This window comes from Sorex fumeus, unplaced genomic scaffold (genome assembly GCF_029834395.1).
Source record: "Sorex fumeus unplaced genomic scaffold, SorFum_2.1 ptg000109l, whole genome shotgun sequence".
NCBI lineage: Eukaryota > Metazoa > Chordata > Mammalia > Eulipotyphla > Soricidae > Sorex > Sorex fumeus.
The window spans coordinates 707,081-730,562 of record NW_026606166.1 but is presented as its reverse complement, the minus strand read 5'-3'; the positions used below and the strand labels follow the sequence as shown (position 1 = coordinate 730,562).

General features: G+C 39.3%; 1 protein-coding gene across 3 annotated transcripts in view; it reads left to right on the top strand.

Annotated features, from left to right (window-relative positions):
- Nucleotides 1–23,482, top strand: part of LOC130042716 (target of rapamycin complex 2 subunit MAPKAP1) — a 262,810-nt gene that overhangs the window by 25,041 nt on the left and 214,287 nt on the right. For all 3 annotated transcript variants that reach the window (XM_056134882.1, XM_056134880.1, XM_056134881.1), the window contains exons 2-3: nucleotides 16,209–16,536; nucleotides 19,271–19,360. In XM_056134882.1, the coding sequence (XP_055990857.1) occupies nucleotides 16,278–16,536; nucleotides 19,271–19,360 (349 nt within the window). In that variant the 5' untranslated portion in view covers nucleotides 16,209–16,277. The remainder of the gene's footprint in view (nucleotides 1–16,208; nucleotides 16,537–19,270; nucleotides 19,361–23,482) is intronic.

Genomic DNA, 23,482 nt, shown 5'->3' with positions numbered 1-23,482 from the left:
CACGTGGTGCTGGGGACTGAACTGGACCTCCTGCCTGCCCAGCATGCATGCCAGCCTGCTGAGCTGTCTCTCAGGCCCACAATCCCATCTTTTAAAGTAGTAGAGTAGTATTCTAGTATATATTTGTTTTCTAGGTTCCTTATTCAGTCTCTTGATGGTTATTTAGGTTGCTCTGTGGTTTGGTGCTGTGAAATAGGACGTTTGGTATTTTCTTTTTTTTTCTTTATGGTGATTCTAGGGGTCCAACCCAGGGTCTCACACGCACAAGGCAGTGTTCTACTACTGAGCTACATCCTTGGTCTCCTTAAAAATCTTGTAAAGGAATCTCTGTACTCTTCCATAGAGACTGTATCATTTTATGTCCCACCAACTGGACCAGGCAGGAATCTTTCTGTATGTAATATATAAAATGTTTGTTATATATACCATATAATAAACATTATATGTAATTTATAGTACAATCTGTGTATATATAATAGCAATTTTGTTTTGAGACTACACTTGGAGGTGTTCAAGATTACTCCTGGATATTTTTTTCCCTCTTTTTTAATTTGGTTTTTGGCCACACCCAGTTTAGGGCTTAACTTCTGGTTATGGTTATGCTTAGGGAACCATATGTGATACGGGGGCGGGGGGGAAGGTTGAGCCAAAGTTGACTGTATGCTTTTATTGTAGTAATTGGGGCTGGAGTTCCCCGTCCTTGGAGTTGGATTTTGTTTAGAACCTGACTAGACATGAGCAGCAATTTCAGTAGCAAAGCTCTATAGTTTAGTCTCAGCATAAACAAAACTGTTCTGGGGGCTGGGGGATTTGGAAATTACCATAAACTTGGTAGCATCAAACAGATCACTGCAGGGTTTCTCAGGCTCAGCATTATTGATGTTGACATTTTGAGAGGTGTAATTCTTTGTTGTTGAAGCTGCTTGTGCATCATAGGATGTTTCTTGCATCCCTCCTACGAGATATTAACAGTACCCACCTTCCGTGTGATAACCAGATGTCTCCAAACAGTGTCACATGCTCTTTGGGGAGGAAGAATTGCCTTCCAATTGAGAACCATCACATTAGAGCCACTGCATCACTGTTTGGAGAGCCCTTTCTTCAGCAACCTTAGAAATACTTGGGAAAGAGAGAGATTTAAACCTTAATAATAGACAACTATATTTCTGATTCTAGATTTGGTCCCAAAATGTAAAATGGCACTTATTTCAGAATGATGTGGGGCTTGAGAGCTAGTCCCGTGGGTAAGGTGCTTGCCCTACAGTTAGTTGATCGACTGAGGGCTGCTCCCCACACCCCATATGGCCCCCTGACTATCAGGAATAATCTCTGAGTGCAGAGCCAGGAGTAAACCCTGAGTGTGGCAGGGTGTGACCTCCCATCATAACAAGACTGATGGTAAGGCACTGGGGAGATGACTCAAAGCACATGCTTCAGACACAGAAGGCCTGAGATCCTAGCACTGCATCGACCTCCCTAGGTTTGGAGAAGGGTTCACAGAAGATGAGGTATTTAAGTTTGTAACTTAGAAGAATCAGGCTGGTCAGGAGACAGGTTGGAGGAGAACACAGCTTTGACAAAGAACGTATCATTACTAAGGACTTGCATGTGTTTGGAATAGTTCTGGAAGTTGCACGTTGGAGACAAGGGGCAGATGAATGAAAGTGTGTCGGAGAGAGCCTCCAGTGTTATTTGTGAGGGCAAACAAGTTTAGTTTTATTTTTTTTCCTACACTGTATATATTCGTTTTTATTGCTGCATAACAATTGTTGCTCAGTTTGTGGCTTAAAACTATTCTTCTTTTATAATGGACTTTATAATGAATTTTATTTTATAGTAATAAGTGATAAATTATATTTCTGTTTTTGTGGGGTATTTGGGCCATAGTATGTGGTGCTTGGGACTTCTGACTCTGTGCTCAAGGGTCATTCCTGGTGGTGCCAGCCATTAATTTGTGTTGACTGTGTGCATGGTAAGTGCTTTAACCCCTATACTAAGTCCGGGGTCCAATCAAATAAATTATCTTCATATATTTAAAAAAAAAACAAACTATTCTTCATGTGTTGGGAGTCAAGGTTTTAGTGGGTTGTCATCTCTGCAGAGAAGAAGTTAAAGTTATTAGCTGGTTTTCACCTCATCTATAGATGTATTAAGGAAGGATCTTTTCCCAAGCTTCTTTAGTTGTTGGTGGAGTTTATTTCCCTGATATTGTATCACTGATACTCACATTTTCATTCCCTTTTTGGGGATTGGACTCAAAGCCTTAATACATGCAGTATATACACTGTGCTACTGAATTACATCCTGAACTCTGTGAGGTATCTGTTTACTTGGAAGCTCTTATCGAGGCTCACCCTCAGCTTCTGTAGTCTACTATCAACTCCTTTTCATGTGTGGTTCTTTCTTAAAAATATTTTGTTTTGGGGCCACATCTGGTGTTGGTCAGGGTTTATTCCTGGCTCTATGCTCAGGGATCACTCCTGGAGGAACATGGTGCTCAGGGAACCATATGGTACTGGGTATTGAACCCGGCAATCCATGTGCAAAGGAAGCACTTTATCTAGTATACTGTCTCTAGTATAGGTCTTTTTTTTTTTTCTATTTGGGTCACACCCAGCAATGCACAGGGGTTACTCCTGGCTCATGCACTCAGGAATTACTCCTGGCGGTGCTCAGGGAACCATATAGGATGCTGGGAATCAAACTCCGATTGGCCATGTGCAAGGCAAATGCCCTACCTGCTGTGCTATTGCTGCAGCCCCTATCTCGTGTAGTTCTTTCACATGACTTTTTGCTTCAGGGCTAACTAACTGGAAGATTTCTTTGCCTTAGAATTTCTTTTCTGTATTTAGGGTGGGTTGCATATGATGGAAGAAAATAACTCATCACTTTTGGTATGCTCTTATTTAGAATTAAGTCAGGTTCTACTTATGCTTAAGGAGAGAGCATAACACAAATGTCTAGCTATAGAGAGGCAGGAATTCTGGAACCATGCCAGGATTTGGAGTGTCATAGACTTTCTCAGCTCTGTGAAGTCACTTGCCAAGTCTTTAATTTTCTGTTCAGCAGTGTGTGTGTGTGTGTGTACACGTGCACATGCATGGATGCAGTACTGTGAATTGAATCTAGGGCTTCACAAATTCAAGGCTAAGTGCTCTATCCCTAAGCCATATCCTCAGCCCCTCAGGATTGTATCTTTAAAAGCCTGGTGTGCATTTCATAAATATTTGCCAAGTGAATAAAATCAATGATTGAATATTTGGTAGGCAGTTGAGTACTGTTTAAGGGTTTCAGCTGGTAATTTCTCATTGAGAAGCTGCCTACTTTCTTTGATTATACTCATATTTTGTTATTGTCATTTTTTTTTTCTTTTTGGGTCATACCCGGTGATGCTTAGGGGTTACTCCTGGCTTTGCACTCAGGAATTACTCCTGGCGGTGCTCAGGGGACCATATGGGATGCTGGGAATTGAACCCGGGTCGTTCGCATGCAAGGCAAACGCCCTACCTGCTGTGCTATCGCTCCAGCCCTCATTTGTTTGTTTTTTTGAGTTACAACTGGTGGTGCTAAGGGCTTGGCTTTGCACTCAGGGATCACTCCAAGCTGTGCTCAGGGAACTGTATGGGGTGCCAGGGATTGAGCCCGGCTCAGCAGTATGCAAGACAAACACACTACCCACAGTCCTCTCTTTCCAGCCCTGTATATTCTTCACTCTAGATAAAACTGAATTCTTGCATGTGTGGTACTGGAGATTAAACCTCGGTGCTTTCCATATCCAAGACAAGTGATTTGCCTCTGAGTATATCCACAGCCAAAACTATAAACATTTTTACCTGAAATCTCAAAGCCCACAAATGTTTATTTTTGTGTCAGTCACATCTATTATGTTGGATAGGCAGTGACTTATTAGAAATAGAATTTAGGGTTACATTGAACCAAAATTGCAGATTTTTTTGATAACAGCCAGAAATGTCTTTGGCTTTTAGATTTGAGGATGGTAAGTTAGGTTATCTGAATTATTTATAGCTAATTCTAGCTACTAAACAATATTTTTTAAACACGTCAAAATAACTTAATTGATTTACAACAGTTCCACAATGTTTAGTTTAACTTGTGCTTGGAACTTTATATGTAGTTGGGTGCAATTAATAATTACAGTTGCCTTTATACTTGTCATGGGAAACATCGTTGAACAAAATTTATATCTTAAGGGGCTGGAGTGATAGTACATAGAGTATGGTATTTCCTTGCATGCAGCTGACCCAGCCAGTTCAATTCCCACCATCCAATACGGTCCCCCCAAGCCCTTCCAGGAGTGATACATGAACACAGAACCAGGAGTAAGTCCCAAGCACCAGTGTGTGTGTGTGTGTGGGGGGGGGGGGGCAGATACGCCTACTCCCAATTTATATGTTAAAAATCTTACCTACTGGTAACACAAAATCAAATTATTTCTGACACCAAAGTGTGTTCTCTCACTAGGCTAGACCTAGCTGTTCAGATGGGTATATTAGGGCCTCAGTATGTGCTAGGGAGTAATAGAAGCTGCAAATCAAGTGTGGCTCACATTTTTGGAATATCAATTTTTAATGAACCTATTCAAAGGTAACAGAGTTTTTTTTTTAACAAAAAAAATTTGGGGCTTAAGAGAGACTGCAGGGGTTAAGGGTTAAGGTGCTTGCCTTATATATGTCTGACCCTGTTCCACCCTCTACACTGACCACCGTGAGGAGTGACTCTTGAGCACAAAATAGGATTTGTCCCTGACCACTGGCAGGTATGACCCCCCCAAATTCAAAAATAAACCAATAAACAGATCAGATTTGGAGGGCCACACTGGCAGAGCTTAGGGGCTTACTCTTGACTCTGAGCTTGGGGTTACTTCTAGCAGGGATGGGGAACTGTGTACTTCTGGGATTCAACTTGGGCTTCCTGCCTGCAGAGTCTAAGTCTACTCAGCTCTTTGAGTTAGCTCTTCAGTCTGGAAAAACAAATTTTATATTAAAACAAATAGAGGTATAGTATGTAAAATATGAATAAATTCTAAAGATAAATGTTATTACTGTTCTTAGTTTTGCTTAACGAAAGCCTGACCTTCGTTAAATGTCAGGCTTCCTCTGATTCTTTTGTCTCTTGGAAACCATATTGTCTTAGTGTCTCTTTGGTGGTTGGTGTGTATTGACTTAGGTTTCTGTTATGTGTACACGTATTAAGAGCTCATCTGTTGAAATTTGGCAGCCTCTGGAGTGTGTGGACCAGTTTTTAATGTGATTTTTGTATAAGATTCCCAATGCCTATCTTTTGATGTTGTTAATTCAATATAATTTAAAAGAAGACATGAGCATTCTTTTCTCTTGTTTTACTTTGGTGTATTAAGTACTTGTGGTCAAAGTATAAGACAAAATGTTAAAGAAATAATTGAATTCTCTCTATAGAATCTTACAATTTACTGTTTAATGAAAGTAGGAATATTCACAGAGAAGATTTTAATTCCCCAAGTGGGTAAAAAGCTCAATTTTTGCTGGTCTGAAAAATAAATGATAATTTAGAGTATTGGAGAGAAGTAGAAAGAGATTTAAAAGGAATCACTGTATCACTGTCATCCCGTTGTTCATCAGTTTGCTAGAGCAGGCACCAGTAACGTCTTTGTTCATCCTAGCCCTGAGATTTTAGCAGCCTCTCTTTACTGGTCCTTCCGAACGGTGCCACATTGGAGGCTGTTTCAGGTCAGGGGAATGAGACCCATAATTGTAACTGGGTTTTGGCATGTCGAATACATCACGGGGAGCTTGCCAGGCAGCCTGTGGGTTTTCTGAGAGCAAGAACTAGACAATAAAACCAAGCTTCTGGGAGCTTGGTTTTATGGTCTCTGCATCTTGGCCATTGATGGGATTACACGGCACTCGGGGACAGTTAGTGGGTGTAACTGTCTAGCTACTGGAAGATGGGGGATCTGGGTGGAGGAGGCCCAGTCCTGATTGGAGCAGCCTTGGAGATCTCAACCCTGGGTCCGCACACCTGGGTTCCTCTGCACACCTGGGTTCCTCTGCCGGTTCTTTCATGTGTGAGGCTCGTCTGAGCATGTGGAGAGTGGTCTTGAGTATGGCTGTGGCTGAGTTCTGGAGGTCTTCAGCTGCCGGGGCTCTGCTTGGGGCGGGAAGGGAAACTCAACCTGCCCCCTCCAAGGGGCCCCGGTGAGGACAGCCTAGGTGCGGGAACAGGAGACTCCTTTTAAATTTAAAAGTATATTTAAATTTAAAAGCAATAAAGAACATTTTTTTAATGGTAACTTCAATTATTTTCAAGTTTCAGGCAGTATGAGTTCTGAACTTAAACTGAATCAAAGAGTGTTGAAATCTTAAATAAAAATAAGGACTGTTGATTTTTATAAAAGGAAGACTTTGCATGTAACAAAGATATTTTTCCTTGTTGTGAAAATAAATAGGAGCGCCTCTGTAACACTAAGTGAATCCTGTACAGCAATCAGGTTTAGCTTGCCTGCCTAATGCTAATAGCATGAAGTCGGGGTACAGTGTGGAAAGGTGGAAAAAAATCTTGCATCTGCTGTTACATGTTGTTAACTCCCTCAGCAGACGTTAAATCATTTCAAGTACAATAATAGTGTGGGAGGTAAATTAACTAACCATTAACAATCTTATAAATACACAATTAACATGCCAACATTTATATGACACATTGATGGGGCAGCAGTAATTTTTGATTGGAAATTTGCAGACCTTTGAGAAGCCTCAGGCTGTTGCCTATTCCAACAAGTTTTCACAGATTGTAAGTGAGAGCCTCAAAGTCTGTTTGTTGGAGGGAAGTGAGTGTATAGAATGTTTTCAGAGTCCCAGAGGGGAAACTTCTTTTAAGGACTGGCTAGAATAGAGCATTTTAAGTCATTTCTGTCTATCCCAGTTGCTTAGGGAGTGAAGAATAGGAAGGGTTTCTCTGCTTATGGTGAGGTTATTTAAAGAAACAGTATCTCAGATATGAAATTTGTAGCTGAAATTGTATGAATTGTTTGAGATTTTTGCTTTTGTATTTGGGCAACACCCTGCAGTGCTCAGAGCTTATTCCTGACTCTGTTAGGGATCACTCTTGGCAGGGCTTGGGTGGACCTTACATGATGGTGTCAGGTATTGAAACCAGGTCAGCCAAGCAGGGCAAGTGCTCTTCCAGTTGTATACTGTCCTTCTGGCCCCATCCTAGGGATTTTTGAAAAATGAGTTAGACTCAACTGGAAATTTAAAGCATGCCTTTCCTGTATGATTCCTGGTCAACAAGTTAGATGATCTCTAAAATTCATTTCATTTGTGAATTGCTTCATTTTGAGTTATTTCCCTTTTGCCATTTCTGTATTATTACTTTATTGTCTCCTTCTTTTCTTTCTTCTTTTTTCTTCTTCTCTGTGCTGAGGTTCTTATGTTTTTCTGTAAGCCACTGCAAATAAATTTGGGGGGCTTATGTGTATAAAGTTATTCTTAAAATATATTTTTATTAATGGGACTAGAGGGATAGTACAATGGGTTGGGTGCTTGCCTTGCACATGCTGACTAGGATTCGAACCCCGGCATCCCATATGGTCCCCATGCACTGCCAGGAGTAATTCCTGAACATATGGTCAGAAGTAACCCCTGAACATTGCTGGGTATGGCCCCCAAACCTATAGTAGATATGTATGTATCTATATATAGACATATATGTGTATGTATCCATGTATATATGCACTTTTCGCATATATGTATGTATTCATGTATGTATATATATGTTTATACTTTCAGTATGTGTATATATACATATATCTTTTTTTTTATTAAAACTTGATACTGTCAGGGCTGGAGAGATAGCACAGCGGGTAGGGCGTTTGCCTTGCACGCGGCCGACCCGGGTTCAATTCCCAGAATCCCATATGGTCCCCTGAGCACCGCCAGGAGTAACTCCTGAGTGCAGAGCCAGTAGTAACCCCTGTGCATCGCCAGGTGTGACCCAAAAAAACAAACAAACAAAAAACCCAAAAAAACAAAACAGAACTTGATGCTATCATTATGACTGAAACTCAAACATGAAAGCTTTGTAAGTGTAGCTCACGGTGATTCAGTTAATAAAAAAAACTTGATACTTATCCAAACCTACTAAAAATTCAATACCTTTATTTGTGGGACAGGTTTCAGTTTAGCAGGGGCAGGTTACATGATTATTATTGACGATAGTTTTGTAACTGTCAATTCAAATTGCATCTAGAGTCATACATAACACATATTTGTTAAGTGAATTAAGTTTAGAGAAACACCACAGAAGATCAGAGAGTTAACTCAGTGGTTTGCACACATGCTTTGCACGCAGAGTCTTGTGTTTAAACCCTGGCAACACTTGGTTCCCCCAAGCAGTTTCAGGAGCTCAGAGTCAGGAGTGGATCTTGAGAACCACAGGGTGTAACCCTCCATCCCCAAACTAAAATAAATAAAAGGAGACTACCCACCTCGTAAATTGAAAAATGGTTGTATCATTTAAGGATGTCTCTTATAATTTCCCCCTCTGCATGGATGTCCCTTTTACTTCCATTTTCAATAAAACATCTTTATTTTTTGAGAAATCTGCAGTTAAGAAGTGGGACAGGACCAGAAAGGGCCAGAAAAATTGAACGGTGTGGGTAAAGCACTTGCCTTGGATGTAGATGACTGGAGGTCGATCCCTTGCACTACATATGCTTCCTTGAGCACTGCCAGAAGGGTTCCCTGAGCAAAGAGCCAGGAGCAAGCCCTGAGTATCAGTAGGTGTGAGACAAAAACAAAAAGAGTAAAATTTAGGGGCTGGAGTGATAGCACAGCGGGTAGGGCGTTTGCCTTGCACATGGCCGACCCGGGTTTGAATCCCAGCATCCCATATTGTCCCCTGAGCACCGCCAGGAGTAATTCCTGAGTGCAAAGCCAGGAGTAACCCCTGAGCACCGCTGGGTGTGACCCAAAAAGCAAAAAAAAAAAAAAAAAAAAGTACAAAAAGAGTAAAATTTAAAAATAAAATGAATAAAAAAAATGGAAGCGAGAGCCAGAGAGTCAGTACAGGAGTTAAGTGAGTCATTTGCATTGCTCAAGGTTGACCCTCAAGCTCCACTAGGAGGGATCCCTGAGCGCAGAGCAAGAGGTAAGTTCTGAACACTGCCTGGTGTGGCCATCAGAAAAAATCAAACAAACAAAAGGAGTGGGCAAAAGAAATTGTGAAAAGCAGGACTTTCTGGGTGACAGACCTGCTGTTTATGTGAGAACTGAAAGTTTTATTACAAGGACCAACTGGTGACATCTAGAAAGGCATTTTAGGCTGGTGGGAAACATCATATGTGAAAGTGTAGAGTGGCATTTCTAAATCATGTTCTGTGAAAGTCCGTTTTAGATTGCTATGTTTTAGTGTTCCTGCAGGAATAAGTGTCTTGAGGTCAGAGAAGCTTGAAATATCTTGACTACTGTGAATTACTTTGAGATTCACAGTGTGTATTAGTAGCTTCAAAACTTTTAGTATTAGTAGCTGCAGAACTTTGAAAACTTCTGTAATTAAACAGCAAGAAGAAAATCTGTTGGATTTTATTTACTCTAGCATTGCCTAGTTAATAAATTTTAAAAATTTAAATATTGTGCTAAAATATACATGATATTTTAACCATTTTTTTTTTCTTTTTTGCTATTTGGGTCACACCTGGCGATGCACAGGGGTTACTCCTGGCTCTGCACTCAGTAGTTACTCCTGGCGGTGCTCAGGGGACCATATGGGATGCTGGGAACCGAACCTGAGTCGGCCGCGTGCAAGGCAAACGGCCTACCCACTGTGCTATCTCTCCAGCCCCAACCATTCTATTTTAAAAGCGTTAATTTTTTAGAATTGAGTCATCATGAGATACACAGTTACAAAGCTGTGGTTAAATGGTTAAAATCATGATCGGATTTTAACCATTTAGAAGTCAGTGTTGCACTGGCATTAAATATAGTCTTGTTGTTATGCAACCATCATTACCATCTTTTTCCAGAACTTTTTTCATATTAACAAACTGAAACATATAATCCCCTGCTCCCAGCCCTTGGCAGCAATCATTCTCATTTATGACTATAAAATTGACTATTATAGAAAACTCCTACAAATGAAATCACATAGTATTAGTCATTTTGTAACTGCCTTATTTCACTTGCCATCATGTTTCCAGTATTCTTAGTATAATATGTGCTAGAATGTCCTTCCCTTTTAGGATGGAGTAACATTTCATTGTGTATGTATGTAGCACTGCAGCACTGTACCACTGTCCTCCTGTGATTTGCTCAAGTGGGCACCAGTAATGTCTCCAGTATGTACACATCGTTTTTTTTTTAATTGGGAGTGTGTTGGATAGTAACCCTAAGTGTTAGGCTTCATCCATGAATTGCCCCTCTTCTTCCCCCGAGAGAAGCTTACAGTGTTTTTATGAGCGCTCCTAATCCCCCGAGTTTATCTTGTAACTTTTCCTTTGTGCTTTACAATTTCCGAAGTCAAGCTTATTTACTTAGATGACTCTGGACTTTGCATTTGAAGTGAATTACTTGCTTTTCTATTTCCCCTATAACTTTTCATACTTTTCTATAGAGCAATGTTCTTCGTTTAAACACAGAAAGACTATTAATGCTTTGCTCCTAATATTTGGGAGTTGATTGGCTCTGGGCTGGGCATCTGTCATAATTACTTGATGCCAGGTTTGGTTGCTATAGTTCCTAACACCCCCAAAAGGGAGGTCCCACCGTGGGACCTGGATGGACCTGATGCGATTGGCAAAGCTACCTTGGCATCTGAATGGGACAGTCTAGAAAGTATAAAAGCACAGTATTGATGCAAGCCATTCTGATTTAAGAGAGAGGACCCCTATGGGGAACCGGACTGAGACCCTACTCTGGGATTGCCCTTGGAGCCCAGAGAACTAAGTTTTGGAATCTCTATCTCTTTCTGTGTTTATCCAAATGACTGCAGTATTAATAAGAAGCAAACTTAATTGTTTAATATTTACTAGTAGCTCAGGGAAGGAAATGCAATATAGTGCTTGTTGCCTCTGGGTGAATCTCTCCATATAGCCCCTGGAGACAGAGTGTCTCCTTGCATAAGTCCCCGCAAGAGAATTGCCTCTACCTAAACACTTTTCTCTGTAAATGACCAGCCACACCTATGTGCAGTTCTATACCTCGAATCCCCTCAGATGTTCTATAAGTATGCTAGTAGCTCTGCATTAAACGGGCCTTTTTAATGAACATCAGTCTGTGTTCCCCGTCTCTTTGTTCCTCTGCTGGGGAGACCAGGGAAGTGGTTCTTGGCCACCGAACACATGCGTCACACATCCATATTTTGAACTCACAGGAGTGCTTCCTGAGCAGTGCCCATGGGTTCTGGGGGTCATTCCTGGTGGTACTCAGCCAGCTGGACCAGATGCTTCAGTGATTGGACCCATTAGTGCTGAGATTCACTAGGGCCACCCAGTGGTACTCAGGGGCTTTCTGGGCCATACTGGCGGTGGTTAGGGGCCTTCACGTCTACACCCAGTGGTGTTGATGGGCCATTTGGTGCCAAAGACCACATTCGGGTTCCTTGAATCCCTGAGCTCTCTCCCTGTGTCTTCTGTCCTATTTTGTTTACCTGCTCTCTAACAGTGTTCCTAATGTGTTCTGTGTTGTGTTATGCACATGCTCTGTTGAATCATGATTAGGTGCTTTATGATATTTCAATATTACAAACAGTCTCAACAGATATTTTTACATGGTTATGTCCTAAAAGCATATCCTACCATTGGGATTGCTCAAAGGGTTTGTCTTAAAATCTCATAGATATCATCAAATTTCCTTCTCAAATTCCTAATTTTTTTTTTTAACTATACATGGGAGTAGAGCAGGAGCAATAGCACAGCGGGTAGGGCGTGTGCCTTGCATGTGGCTGACATGGCCGACCCGAGTTCGATTCCTCTGCCCCTCTCAGAGAGCCCGGCAAGCTATTGAGAGTATCTTGCCTGCACGGCAAAGCCTGGCAAACTGCCCATGATGTATTCAATATGCCAAACACAGTAATAACAAGTCTCACAATGGAGACGTTACTGGGCCCGCTAGAGCAAATCGATGAACAACAGGAGGACAGTGACACTAATAGTGATACATGGGAGTGGTCACTCTTTGAAATTTTGCCAACATTGCTTAAAAAAAATCTTTATTTTGCACATTGTATTAAGATAAAATAACTTACTTTCATTTGTGTTCTAAGAAATAAGCCATACCGTCAAACTGATAATTTGCTGCTCTTAAAGTAATTTAAAGCATATTCCTTTGTTCTGAAAAGTAGTGTTTTTGGAATGTGTTGAATGTGCTGCAGGGTGACTTTGATTAACAATTTTGAAGATGCCCTAGTATTTATGTTCATTGAAAAAGTGAAAACAACTGTATCCTTTCTCTTTTTTTGTTTTTGTTTTTGTTTTTTGGTCAATGCTCAGAGATTACTCCGGGCTCTGCACTCAGGAATCACTCCTGGTGATGCTCAGGGGAACATTATGAAATGTTGGGGATCAAATCCGTGTTGACTGCGTGCAAGGCAGATCCCCAACCTGCTATAGTATTTCTTCATCCTCTGGTGTTCCTTATTATCACAATTACATGTGACACAGTTTTTTTTTTTTTGTTTTTGCTTTTTGTCTCATACCGTGATGCTCAGTGATTACTTCTGGCTCTGCACTCAGGAATTACTCCTGTCGGTGCTCAGGGGACCATACATGCTGCCAGGTATCGAACCCGGGTTGGCTGCGTGCAGGGCAAATGCCCTTCCTGCTGTACTGTCACTCTGGCTCCACATGTGACATGCTCTTGTGTGACTTATCTCAACATAATAGTCTAATCCTTGGATGTCAGACAAAGCACTGATGGATCCTGCTCCATGCCAGAAGGGCTGTGATCTGAAGGCCATATCCTAGTAGAACTTACAGTCCAAGTACTTAGTTACATGTCACAGGGCAGTACATTCACAGGAGTTCCTCAGCAGGCCTGCTACTATTTGTCAGATAAATCAGATTCTCTTATGCATGAAGTAGTATATTAATAGAGAAGATAGTTGCTTATATTGGGGTGTGTTGGGACCTCTTTTCTGCAAGAGTGAAATTAGGGAGTTGGTATGTACCTTCAAAAGTGTCTGCCCATAACTCTTTGAGGAAGTAATGGGGGCAGATCCATTTATTAATTTTCTCTGAATGAGAGTCTGAGTGTACTTTGTTAAACTTCAATTGTCTTGCCCTTTGCCCTTCGGTTTCTGAGTGCTGGAACACCCATGTTCTTGTATGCCTTCTCCCTGCAGCATTGTTTCTGCACAGAGGACCTGTTAATATGAATCTGAGATGGCCTGCCTGTCTGCTTGTGATGAGTTGCCTTATTGTCATGTCCAGAAGATGCTTGTCATGATTGCTGTGAGAATATTTGCAGCTCTGACAGACTGATGCTATGGTTTTGTTACAAAACAAATGCCCTTTATGCTCAATAGTTTTATACAGCTTTGGGAATTATATGAGAAGGTGTATGTATGTGTATGCATACACGTGTATGTACAGCTTTGGGGGTTATATAAGAAGTGTGTGTGTGTGTGTGTGTCTGTGTGTGTGTGTGTGTGTGTGTCTGTGTGTCTGTGTCTGTCTGTCTATCTGTCTGTCTCCCACCCTTGGTAATGCTCTTAGGATTACATGCTTTGGGGTCACTCCTAGTGGTGCTCAGGGGACCATGTAGAGCCAAGGCTGAGGACCAGATCTGGACTTCTTGCATACAAAGCATGAGTTCAGTCTGCTGAACTATCTCTCCAACTTCACCATAGTTCTTAATTTTCATATGTGAAATTTAAATGCTCCCCTTTAATCCTGTAATTAAAAAAATTAATACACTTCAAATGGTAGACTGACCTTAATGATTCTGAGACTAAATGTTATGTGAACCCCAGGGTATTAGGGGATACACTGGGTCTGTGTGAAGAACATAAACTTGTTGATTCAGGAACCATGTTCATGTTTGCATTTCCTGTCAGCCTCACTGTGAAATAAGTATTAACTGAATCTGTTTAAAGTCAAATTTAAGATTAGGGAGCTAGAGAGATAGTCTAGCCTGTAGGGAGATTGCCTTTGTACATGGCTGGCCTGTCTTCAGTCCTTGACATCCCATATGGTCCCCTGAGCCCCGCCAGGAGTAAGCCCTGAGCACTGCCAGGTGTGACCCCAAAACAAACAAAATTAATATAACTCACCTTATTAAAGATGATTCTGAGCTAAATGTCCTCTTGATCTCTATATTTTAAACCCCACTAGGTAATGTTAATAATAGAAAGATTGCTAGAAATAAATTTAAAACTTCATTAGCTCTTATGATTTATTAACTAGATTTCCTCCTTTGTTCTATTTCCAGAAGAAACAAATAACAAGAAAATTTGCTGTTGTAGGTCTTTGTAAAAATAAATTTCTTCTTAGATTATGTGAAGAAATAGTTCATCTTACGTACATAATGATTGTAGAGGTACAGGAAGGTCACCCAAACCACCCAGTGTCTGCTGTCACAGAGGAAGTACAGTCATTTCACCTGCAGCATATTGGGCTGAGCACTTGCTTTGCATGTACCAGAGCCTAGATTCTAAATCCTCAGCACTTCACAGTCTGCCACCACTGGGACTGACCTCCAGAAGTTCTTTAGCACTGTTGGTGTGCCCCAAAGCAAAAAAAAAAAAAAAAGTGGGGGGAATAAAAAAAGAAAGAAGGTTAAGTTTGGGATTACTTTAAACAAAAATTGAAAGCTAAAACTAGTAAATATAATAATTATTGTCAAATAATTAACAGCAGATAATGATTTTTTTTTTTGGCCCTACTCAGCTATGCTCAGGGGTTACTCCTGGCTCTGCACTCAGGAATTACACCTGGTGGTACTTGGGAGACCCTTTGGGATTCTGGGGATTGAATCTGGGTTGGCCTTGTGTAAGGCAAAGGCTCTACATTTTATTATCATCCCAATGCCAGACACAGTAACAACAAAGTCTCCAATGTAGACGTTACTGGGCCCGCTCGAGCAAATCGACCCAGTAGTAACTAATGTTTAATTATATGGCAGGTTCTCTGGAACACTGTGAGTTATCTTCTATATATCTTCTCATTCCTGGATCCCTCTTTTTTGTTTGGTTTTGTTTTTTATTTTTTGGGCCACACCTGGTGGTGCTCAGAGCTTACTCTTGATTCTGCACTCAGAAATCACTCCTGGCGGGCTTAGGGGATTGCATGGGGTACTGGGAATCAAACCTGCATTTGCTGTGTGCAAGGCAGCCCTACCCACTGTACTAACTCTCTGGCCTCAGCCTGGATCCCTCATTTTATGAATGAAGAAAAGAAAACATTCTTACAGCCGGTAAGGTTATTTTGACCAAGAATTAATAGGGGTTAGGGCCAGAATTTGATCCCATTCTGCCTGTAGAGCCTTAGATTCCTAACCATTGTTTTGTGAAATATTCTCATTTAATTGAAGAAGTACTATCTTGTTCCCAGAATAAACATCATTATAGCTTTAACAAGATTCGGGAAGTAGTTCTTATAATTAGGTTTCTAAAATAAGAAATTAATCTGGTAGCAGACAAGTTTGATTAATCAGCTTTATTTTAAAAGCACAATGGTATCTTAAATTAGAAGAGAGGAAAATATATTTGTTGAGGAAATTTACTTTGGTACATTTTTGTAAAATTCCCCATGAAGCATTGTTTTTGCCCTTTTAGGCATGTCACAAACATGTGACAGAAGGGTAACGGTTAACTAGAGAAATAAAGTCATACTCTAGCATATCAGTGAGGAAAAGATAGCTGGTTCCCTCATAACCTTATATAATGGTGAGAAGCGTGCTTGGGAATGAAGGGAGAAAGAAAAACTGTTTATCCTTCTTATAGTCATTATATATTTTGAGTGGCTTGACTAAGAAGTTGTTATTATATGTTTTGTAAGAGAGCAAGCCATTCTCCCTGATACCATGGAGATCTCATTGACTAGAACCATAACACCTAGTGTTTATAAGGATTTCCTTTCAGCTTAGACATAATCCTTTTAAGCTCCAGGAATAAATGTTGATTTTCAAGGTAGTGTTTTCCCACGTTGAATTTGTTTGAAAATCGAATGTCATTTTCTGCCTTATTCTTAAATATTGCTGTGTACATCATATTTCTAGGTAGGTGAACCTGTGAAACAATATGAAGAGGAGAAAATAGCATTTTAAAGAAATTGGTCCACAGAAAGGATGGCCTTCTTGGACAATCCAACTATCATTCTAGCTCATATTCGACAGTCACATGTGACCAGTGATGACACAGGAATGTGTGAGATGGTTCTCATTGATCATGATGTTGACCTAGAGAAGATTCATCCTCCTTCAATGCCTGGAGACAGTGGGTCAGACATTCAGGGAAGCAATGGTGAGACTCAGGGCTACGTATATGCCCAGTCAGTTGATATTACCTCAAGTTGGGACTTTGGTATTAGAAGACGCTCAAACACAGGTAAACATTGCCTTTTGCTCTCGTCTTTTGAGCTAGAAATAAGTAAACAGTAAGCATAATGTTGAGATAGGTTAATGGGAACAAAATTTTGTGTATTATGAGGAATGTGCAAATATTAAATGGAATGAGTCACACAGCATCTTCATCTTGGTAACCGTGAATGGAAGGCCTCTTGTATTAGAAGGAAGAAGACAAAGGAGAACTGGATGAAAAAGTGGCCTACGAGAGATCTGTTGGCTCTTGAGATCTGTTGGCAGTTGAGATCTGTTGGCTGTTGTGTTTCTGACAGCCATGCAGAAAGGAAGGGGTCTTGTTCTGAGAGTTTTCTCAGAGCTGCCTTAGTTCCTGTGGGTAGACACTCCGAAGACAGACTCCAGGTTGACAGAAAAGAGCCTTATTTCCTTAAATTTTAAAAAACATTGCTTTTGTTTTTGGGCCATAGCCCGGGTGCCCAAGGCTTACCCCTAGCACTGCACTCCTCTCCGGTCTGGGGAGCCATATATGGTGCCGGGTTTCAAATCCAGGTTGGCCACAAGCAAGGCTGTACTATCTCTCTGGTCCCAGAAAAAAACCTTTAATACCCCGAGTTTATTGGCCAAGGAGTCCCACTGCCGAAGGGGTATGGGAGTAGAGGGAGAAATGGAGGGAGTGAATTGAATATTTGTTAGGGCTACATTTTGGAGGCAGGGAGGTGGGAGTTGGGTCCATATCTGGTGGTGCTCAAAGGATACTTCTGGGTCTCTGCTTGGGTCACTCCTGGTGTTGTTCAGGGACCATGGGGTGCTGGGGATCTAACCATATTCTCCAGCATATAAATCATGTGCTTATCCCTTTAAGCCCTGCTTTTTTAATATTAGCCTATTAATAATTTCTGTGTTGACTGTGAGATTAGAAATAGTCCCCTGTTTTTGATACATTACCTTTATTTTCTTAAATTGATCTCCACTCTTTGATCTTCCTGGCTTGAAAATGCTCAACTTTTGTTAATTGTTAAAAGCTTGTCATTGGCTATTTTTCAGCTTTGATTTTTTGGGAAGCCTTTCAAGAGGAATATGATGAACCAAAAGCTTTACTTAGATAAATTATTTAGAACATACAATGTAGTTGTTCTAATATGAGAGGTTATTCCTGGAGGCAATTTTTGAAATTATCAGAAAGTACAGTCTCGTAATTGGTAGCTATAACTGCCTAATTCTGAGGAAAGCAGTGACAGGAAATGTAGTAGAACATTGAAAATATTAACCTTATTTTCATTGTCCAAATGTGAAATACACATAAAGGAGTGTTGCAGGTAGAGGAGGATATAGGTAAGAATAAATGACATTTTGGCTTAAAGTTTTGGTTTAGAATCCAGCATTCTGTGTCATTTACAAAGAATAATTTGCTCTCATGATCAAAATAATTAATCATGTTTCTCAGTACCTAAAGGAACTTGTATCAGCATAGCATTTGAGTGAAGGTTTGAAATTAATTTAGAACCATTGATTCTCACTTCTCTGGTTGAAACTGACTTCCTTGAAAGATACTGAGGTGATATCTTATATGATGGGCTGAATGGATTTCAGTAGGAGAATGCTACTCAATTGAGATCTTTAAGGGTATATTACTTTGGCTGTACCCTTCACATTTATTAATTACATCTGAATGTATTTTTCTTCAGTGGAATTTGGTGCAGTACAGTAACATTGTCAGTCTTTGGCCAGACTAATTTAAATTTCTGGCAAGGTTAGTTTCAGTGTTTCTATGCCATAATGCTAAAGAAAAAGTATGATTTTCTACTTTGTAAAAGGTTACTAGATAAATTTCTTTAGTCTTTTATTAGCATTGTATCAAGATAGGAAGTTCAAGATTTGTAAGAGGAAACTGATTTAATAAGAAACTATGTCAGTTGTGAATTTTTTTCCCCATTGTAGTCTTCTATATGTGGCAGTAAGTCAGATCTTATTTCTTTAAAAGATTGGTTCACTGATTTTTTTGAAGGTTAAACAGTCGTGATATAATTTAATATTGTTGATAAAATTTCTTAGGATTGCATTTGGAACTAATAATTAAGATTGTAAGGTGTTTTAGTGACCAAAGAATTTACTTTTAATCTTTTTAGCATACCTTAAAATTTTGCATAAGAAAAATTGTTCTTTTTAAGATTTGACTAATGTTACAAAGATACAAATCATTTATTTTACTACCTATAAACTGTTTCAGCCCACTGAAGAAAAGCTATGCTAATTTATATAGCTTTGACATTTTATAATTTTCATGATTTTTAGATAAAGGATTTTATATTTAAAACTTTAATAGTCTAGTCTGAGTTCATTTATCTTTAATTTTTGAAACGGGTAGAGTAATTCATAACAGTAATTTTATTCCTGTAATGTAATATTCACTTCAGTTCATTTGTGCATTAAAATTCCTTTAAGACCGTTATTAATGATTTATATAATGAAATGTCATATTAATCACAGAAGTTTTCACATTTTATTATTCTCTTCCATGTTAATACTATCTTTATGATCTCTATTAATGTTTTATATCCTCTAATTTCAATTATAAATCAAGAATATTTTCATGTTTTTGTTGGTATTTGCTTTTCAGGGGTGCCACCTTTAAAATTTTATGACTTTTTCCCTACAAATGCAGTATAAAACATCTTTATTCATATAAAGGTAGTTAATTATGTCTTTGTTTATAGTAAACTTTCATTGACAAACTTATAGTCATAATATTTCTTTTCAAGCTCAAAGATTAGAACGGCTTCGAAAAGAGAGACAAAACCAGATCAAATGCAAAAATATTCAATGGAAAGAAAGAAATTCTAAGCAATCAGGTAAATGGAAATGATTTTCATTGTTAACTTAAGATTTATATATTTATTTTCTGTTATTATATAGGTACTTTTATTTTTAATTCATCCTTTTAAGTACTCTGGGGACATAGCATTTGTGTTTGAGCTTTAATGTCTTTCACTTGGTGCCCTAGCCCTCTGGAGCTTTAGATCTTCTTGTTTGACCGCTGTTTATCTGGGGTCATAGGAATTGATGTGCAAAGCACATTTTGTACAGACTTATGCCAGACCAAGGTACTGGAGCTAAAGAGTTTATATGATTTGTAAGGTCATAGAATTCTCCTGAGATTTCAGCCTATACTTTTCTTAGTATTTTTAGTGGTTTTTTTTTTTTTTTGCATGTATGTTAATTCTTTTCCTTTAGCTTAAAAGCCTGTATACTTTCAGAATCTTTAAGGTTTGCTATATGTTTATTTAGTATGTATATTAAAAAGCTAGCTAGTGAGGTCTCAAAGCTCCAGATTCAAAAAGTAGAGACAAATTTTTTTGGAAACAAAGCATTATTAATTTATTTTATGATGATTTTATATGTTATCTAGACTTTTTTCTTTTTATCTTCTTTCAAAGAAATATCTGTAGTTTGGCTTCATAGTCCCAGAACCTCCAGTATCACTTTGATTTACAATAGATACCCAGTCAATTTTGTTGACTGACTCCATTGGTGCATAATTTTTATACAAGCTATCAGTATATACCAACTGCTGTTTGGCAGACTTGACAGACATTATTTCCAATGCAGTGTTCATAAAAGTTGTAGGTATCATTGCTGACCTTAATAGATGAAACAGACTCAAAGGGATTAAGTTACAAAGATAGGAAGTGATTACTACAGCAGAAGCATGTTTCAAATTTAACACTGTCTGCATTTTATTTATTTATTTATTTTGCCATACCTGGCAGTACTCAGTGCTTACTCTTGGCTCTGTGCTCAGGGATCACTCCTGATGGGACTCGAGGAACCCATTGGGAAAACCATTGGGAATAGAACCTGGGCTGGCTGTATGCAAGGCAAGCACCCTACCTACTATACTATCATTCTAGTCCCTAGTACTCTCTGCTTTTAAGGCCATTTTCTTTTAAATCACACTCTGTAAAGTGATGTTTTCCTCATACTTTGAGTGTAAAGTCAAGTGTGTTTAGTGGGTATGATTTTCATAGTGATTGGTTCTAATAATGATGACATAGACCCAGAAATTACATTCATTTCTTCTTATGTCTCTCTCTCCTGTGATTTCCTGTACTTTGCCTTAATGTCTTTTTTGGTTTGTTTTAAAGTTTTGCTCTTGTTACTTCAGCAGTCTTTCTAAGATGGCCATTTTGATTGAGTTCATTTAATATTTCTGTCTGTTGCATTTAGCAGAAACTGAGAAACCTTTTTAAAAATCATTTATCTTGTCCACTTTCTTGTAATTTTTCATATATCTTAATGCTTTCCCTGTTAATCTCTTCTTAATATAGAACTAATTTATCTAAGCCTATATCAGAAAGTTACTGTTTTGTCACCTTCTCTATCTTAAAAAGTTATTTAAAAAAATAAGAACATTTAGGAAGCAACTAAAATAGAGCTGTTTTTCCCTTTATAATATGAGAAATAAGATTTCAATTTCAATTTTGAAATGTCTAATAAATAAATTTAGATTCTCCTAATATGTCATTTTGATATCTGTAGAATGTGCTGGAGAAATATTCATCTTTTTAAGTTCATTTGTGACCATATTGTTTATTGTATGTTGTACTCTCTCAGTTTTCTTTGATCAGATTTTAGTTGAAATATTTCATTTATTTACCCCATGATATATTTTATGGAAAATATCTTAGTGTGTCTCTCTGTGCTTTGAAATGCTGACCTAGATTCTGGCGAGACCCATAACCTGCCTGGTGATGACTCTTTTTTTTTCAAGATTTTTTAAAAAAATTTTATTGGATCACTGTGAGAAAGTTACTAGCTTTCATATTTGGGTTACAGTCAAACAATGATCAAACACCCATCTCTCCACCAGTGCACATTCCCTACCACCAATCTCCCCAGTATACCCACCTTTTCCACCCTCCATGGCAGACAGTATCCCCCATATGCTCTCTCTACTTTTGGGCATTATGGTTTGCAGTACAGACACTGAGAGGTCATCATGTGTGATCCATTATCTACGTTTGGCACACATCTCCCATCCCGACTGATTCCTCCAGCCGTCACTTTCTTAGTGATCCCTTCTCTATTCCATCTGCCTTCTACCCTCACTCATGAGGCAGGCTTCCAGCTGGCCCTTGTATCTACTGTCCTTGGGTGTCAGCCTCATGTTATGTTATTCTATACTCCACAAATGAGTGCCTGGTGATGACTATTAATGAGTGAATTTCATCAATGCACAAAGGAATGTCTTTGAATTCTCTGTGAAACTGGGATTCATCATTAAACCAGTTTGGCTCTCTGGATAGCGTGAATGCTGCTAGAGAAGTTCTAGCGACTGCCAGGCAAATTACCATCCTGGCAAACTGTACACCCATTCCAGAGTAATATCTCCAAAACACTTTTTTCTTTTTTCCCTGAAAAGGATGCCATAACTGGGGGTTTTAGTGGGTAGGGCATTTGCCTTCAATGTGACTGATCCAGGCTTGGTACCCTGAATCACCTATTGTCCCCTGAGCCCACCAGGAGTGATTCCTGAATACAGAGCAAGGAGTAAGCTCTGAGCATCTCTGGGTGTGGCCCCAAAACAAAAACAAACAAAAAATGCTGCAGCCAAATGCATTTCCACTAATTGTAAATTTTGGTTAGGTATTATTCATGCTCTCATTCTTTTTTCTGGTATTTACTTCTTGTTAGAATATTTCTCCGTTTTTCCTAGTTTTTAAGTTTATTTATTTATTTTATTATTTTTTAAATTTATTTTTTTAAAATCTAGTAGTAGAATCATCGTTATGAATAAGATTAACTTTCTCTGGAATATTATTTTAATTTTTTTCGGAATCTTTTATTGAGACTCTGTGATTTACAAAGTTGTTCATATTAGAGTTGTTTGAGGCATACAATGTCCTGACACCAATCCCACCACCAGTGTCCCTAGGTTCCCACCCTTCAGCCTACCTCCTTGGCAAGTGTTTCTCTCTCTCTCTCCCCCCTCCTCCCTTCCCCTCCTCTCTCCCCCCCTTCTTTTGGGCATTATGGTTTGCAATAAAGGTACTGAAAGGTTATCATGTATATCTTTTACCTCACTTCAGCACTTAGTTCTTATAACTTTGGGAAGTTCTTATTGAGGATTTCTTTAATGTTTATTTAGCACATTTGCCTTCCGGTTCTTCAGGGCCTCTGTTGATTCTTATATTGCTCCTTTCAAACTCATCCCATTGTTTGCTGTTATGCTGTTCATTTCTTTTCAGGCTATTTCCTACCTTCTGCTATTTCCTAGTGATTTCCTCCATCTAATCTTGCTACTCCTTGATCTTTTTTTTTTTTCCTTTATTTTATTTTATTTTTTTTTAAAGTTGTAGATTTACAATTTTTTGTGCTTTGGTTTCAATTATACAATGATCAGATACCCATCCCTCCACCAGTGCCCATTTTCCACTACCATGGATAATATCCCTCCCACCCCCATCCCCCCATCCCCCCTGTCTCTGTGGCAGGGCAATCCCCTGTGTTCTCTCTCTCCTTTTGGGTGTTGTGGTCTGCAAAAGAGGCATTGAGTGGCAAACATGTTCAGTCCATAGTCTACTTTCGACATGCATCTCCCCTCCTGGGAGGATCCTCCAAACATCCTTTATTTGGTGCTCCCTTCTCTATCTGAACTGCCCTTTCCTCTAGGATACCCGGCTGGCCTCTAAGTTATGGAGTAATCCTCCTGGTGCTGATCTCAGCTATTCTTGGGTATTAATCTCATGCTATTCTTGGGTATTAATCTCATTGATCTTTTGCTCAGTTTCTTTTATCCTGCTGTTCAGAGCTTTTGTTGATTTTTTTTTCCCATCACCTACCACGTTCTTCATTTCTCTCTCTATTTTTTCTGTTTGAGTCACACCAGGCAATGCTCAGGGGTTATTCCTGGCTGTGCATTCAGGAATTACTCCTGGCGGTGCTTGGGGGAACGTATAGGATGCTGGGAACCA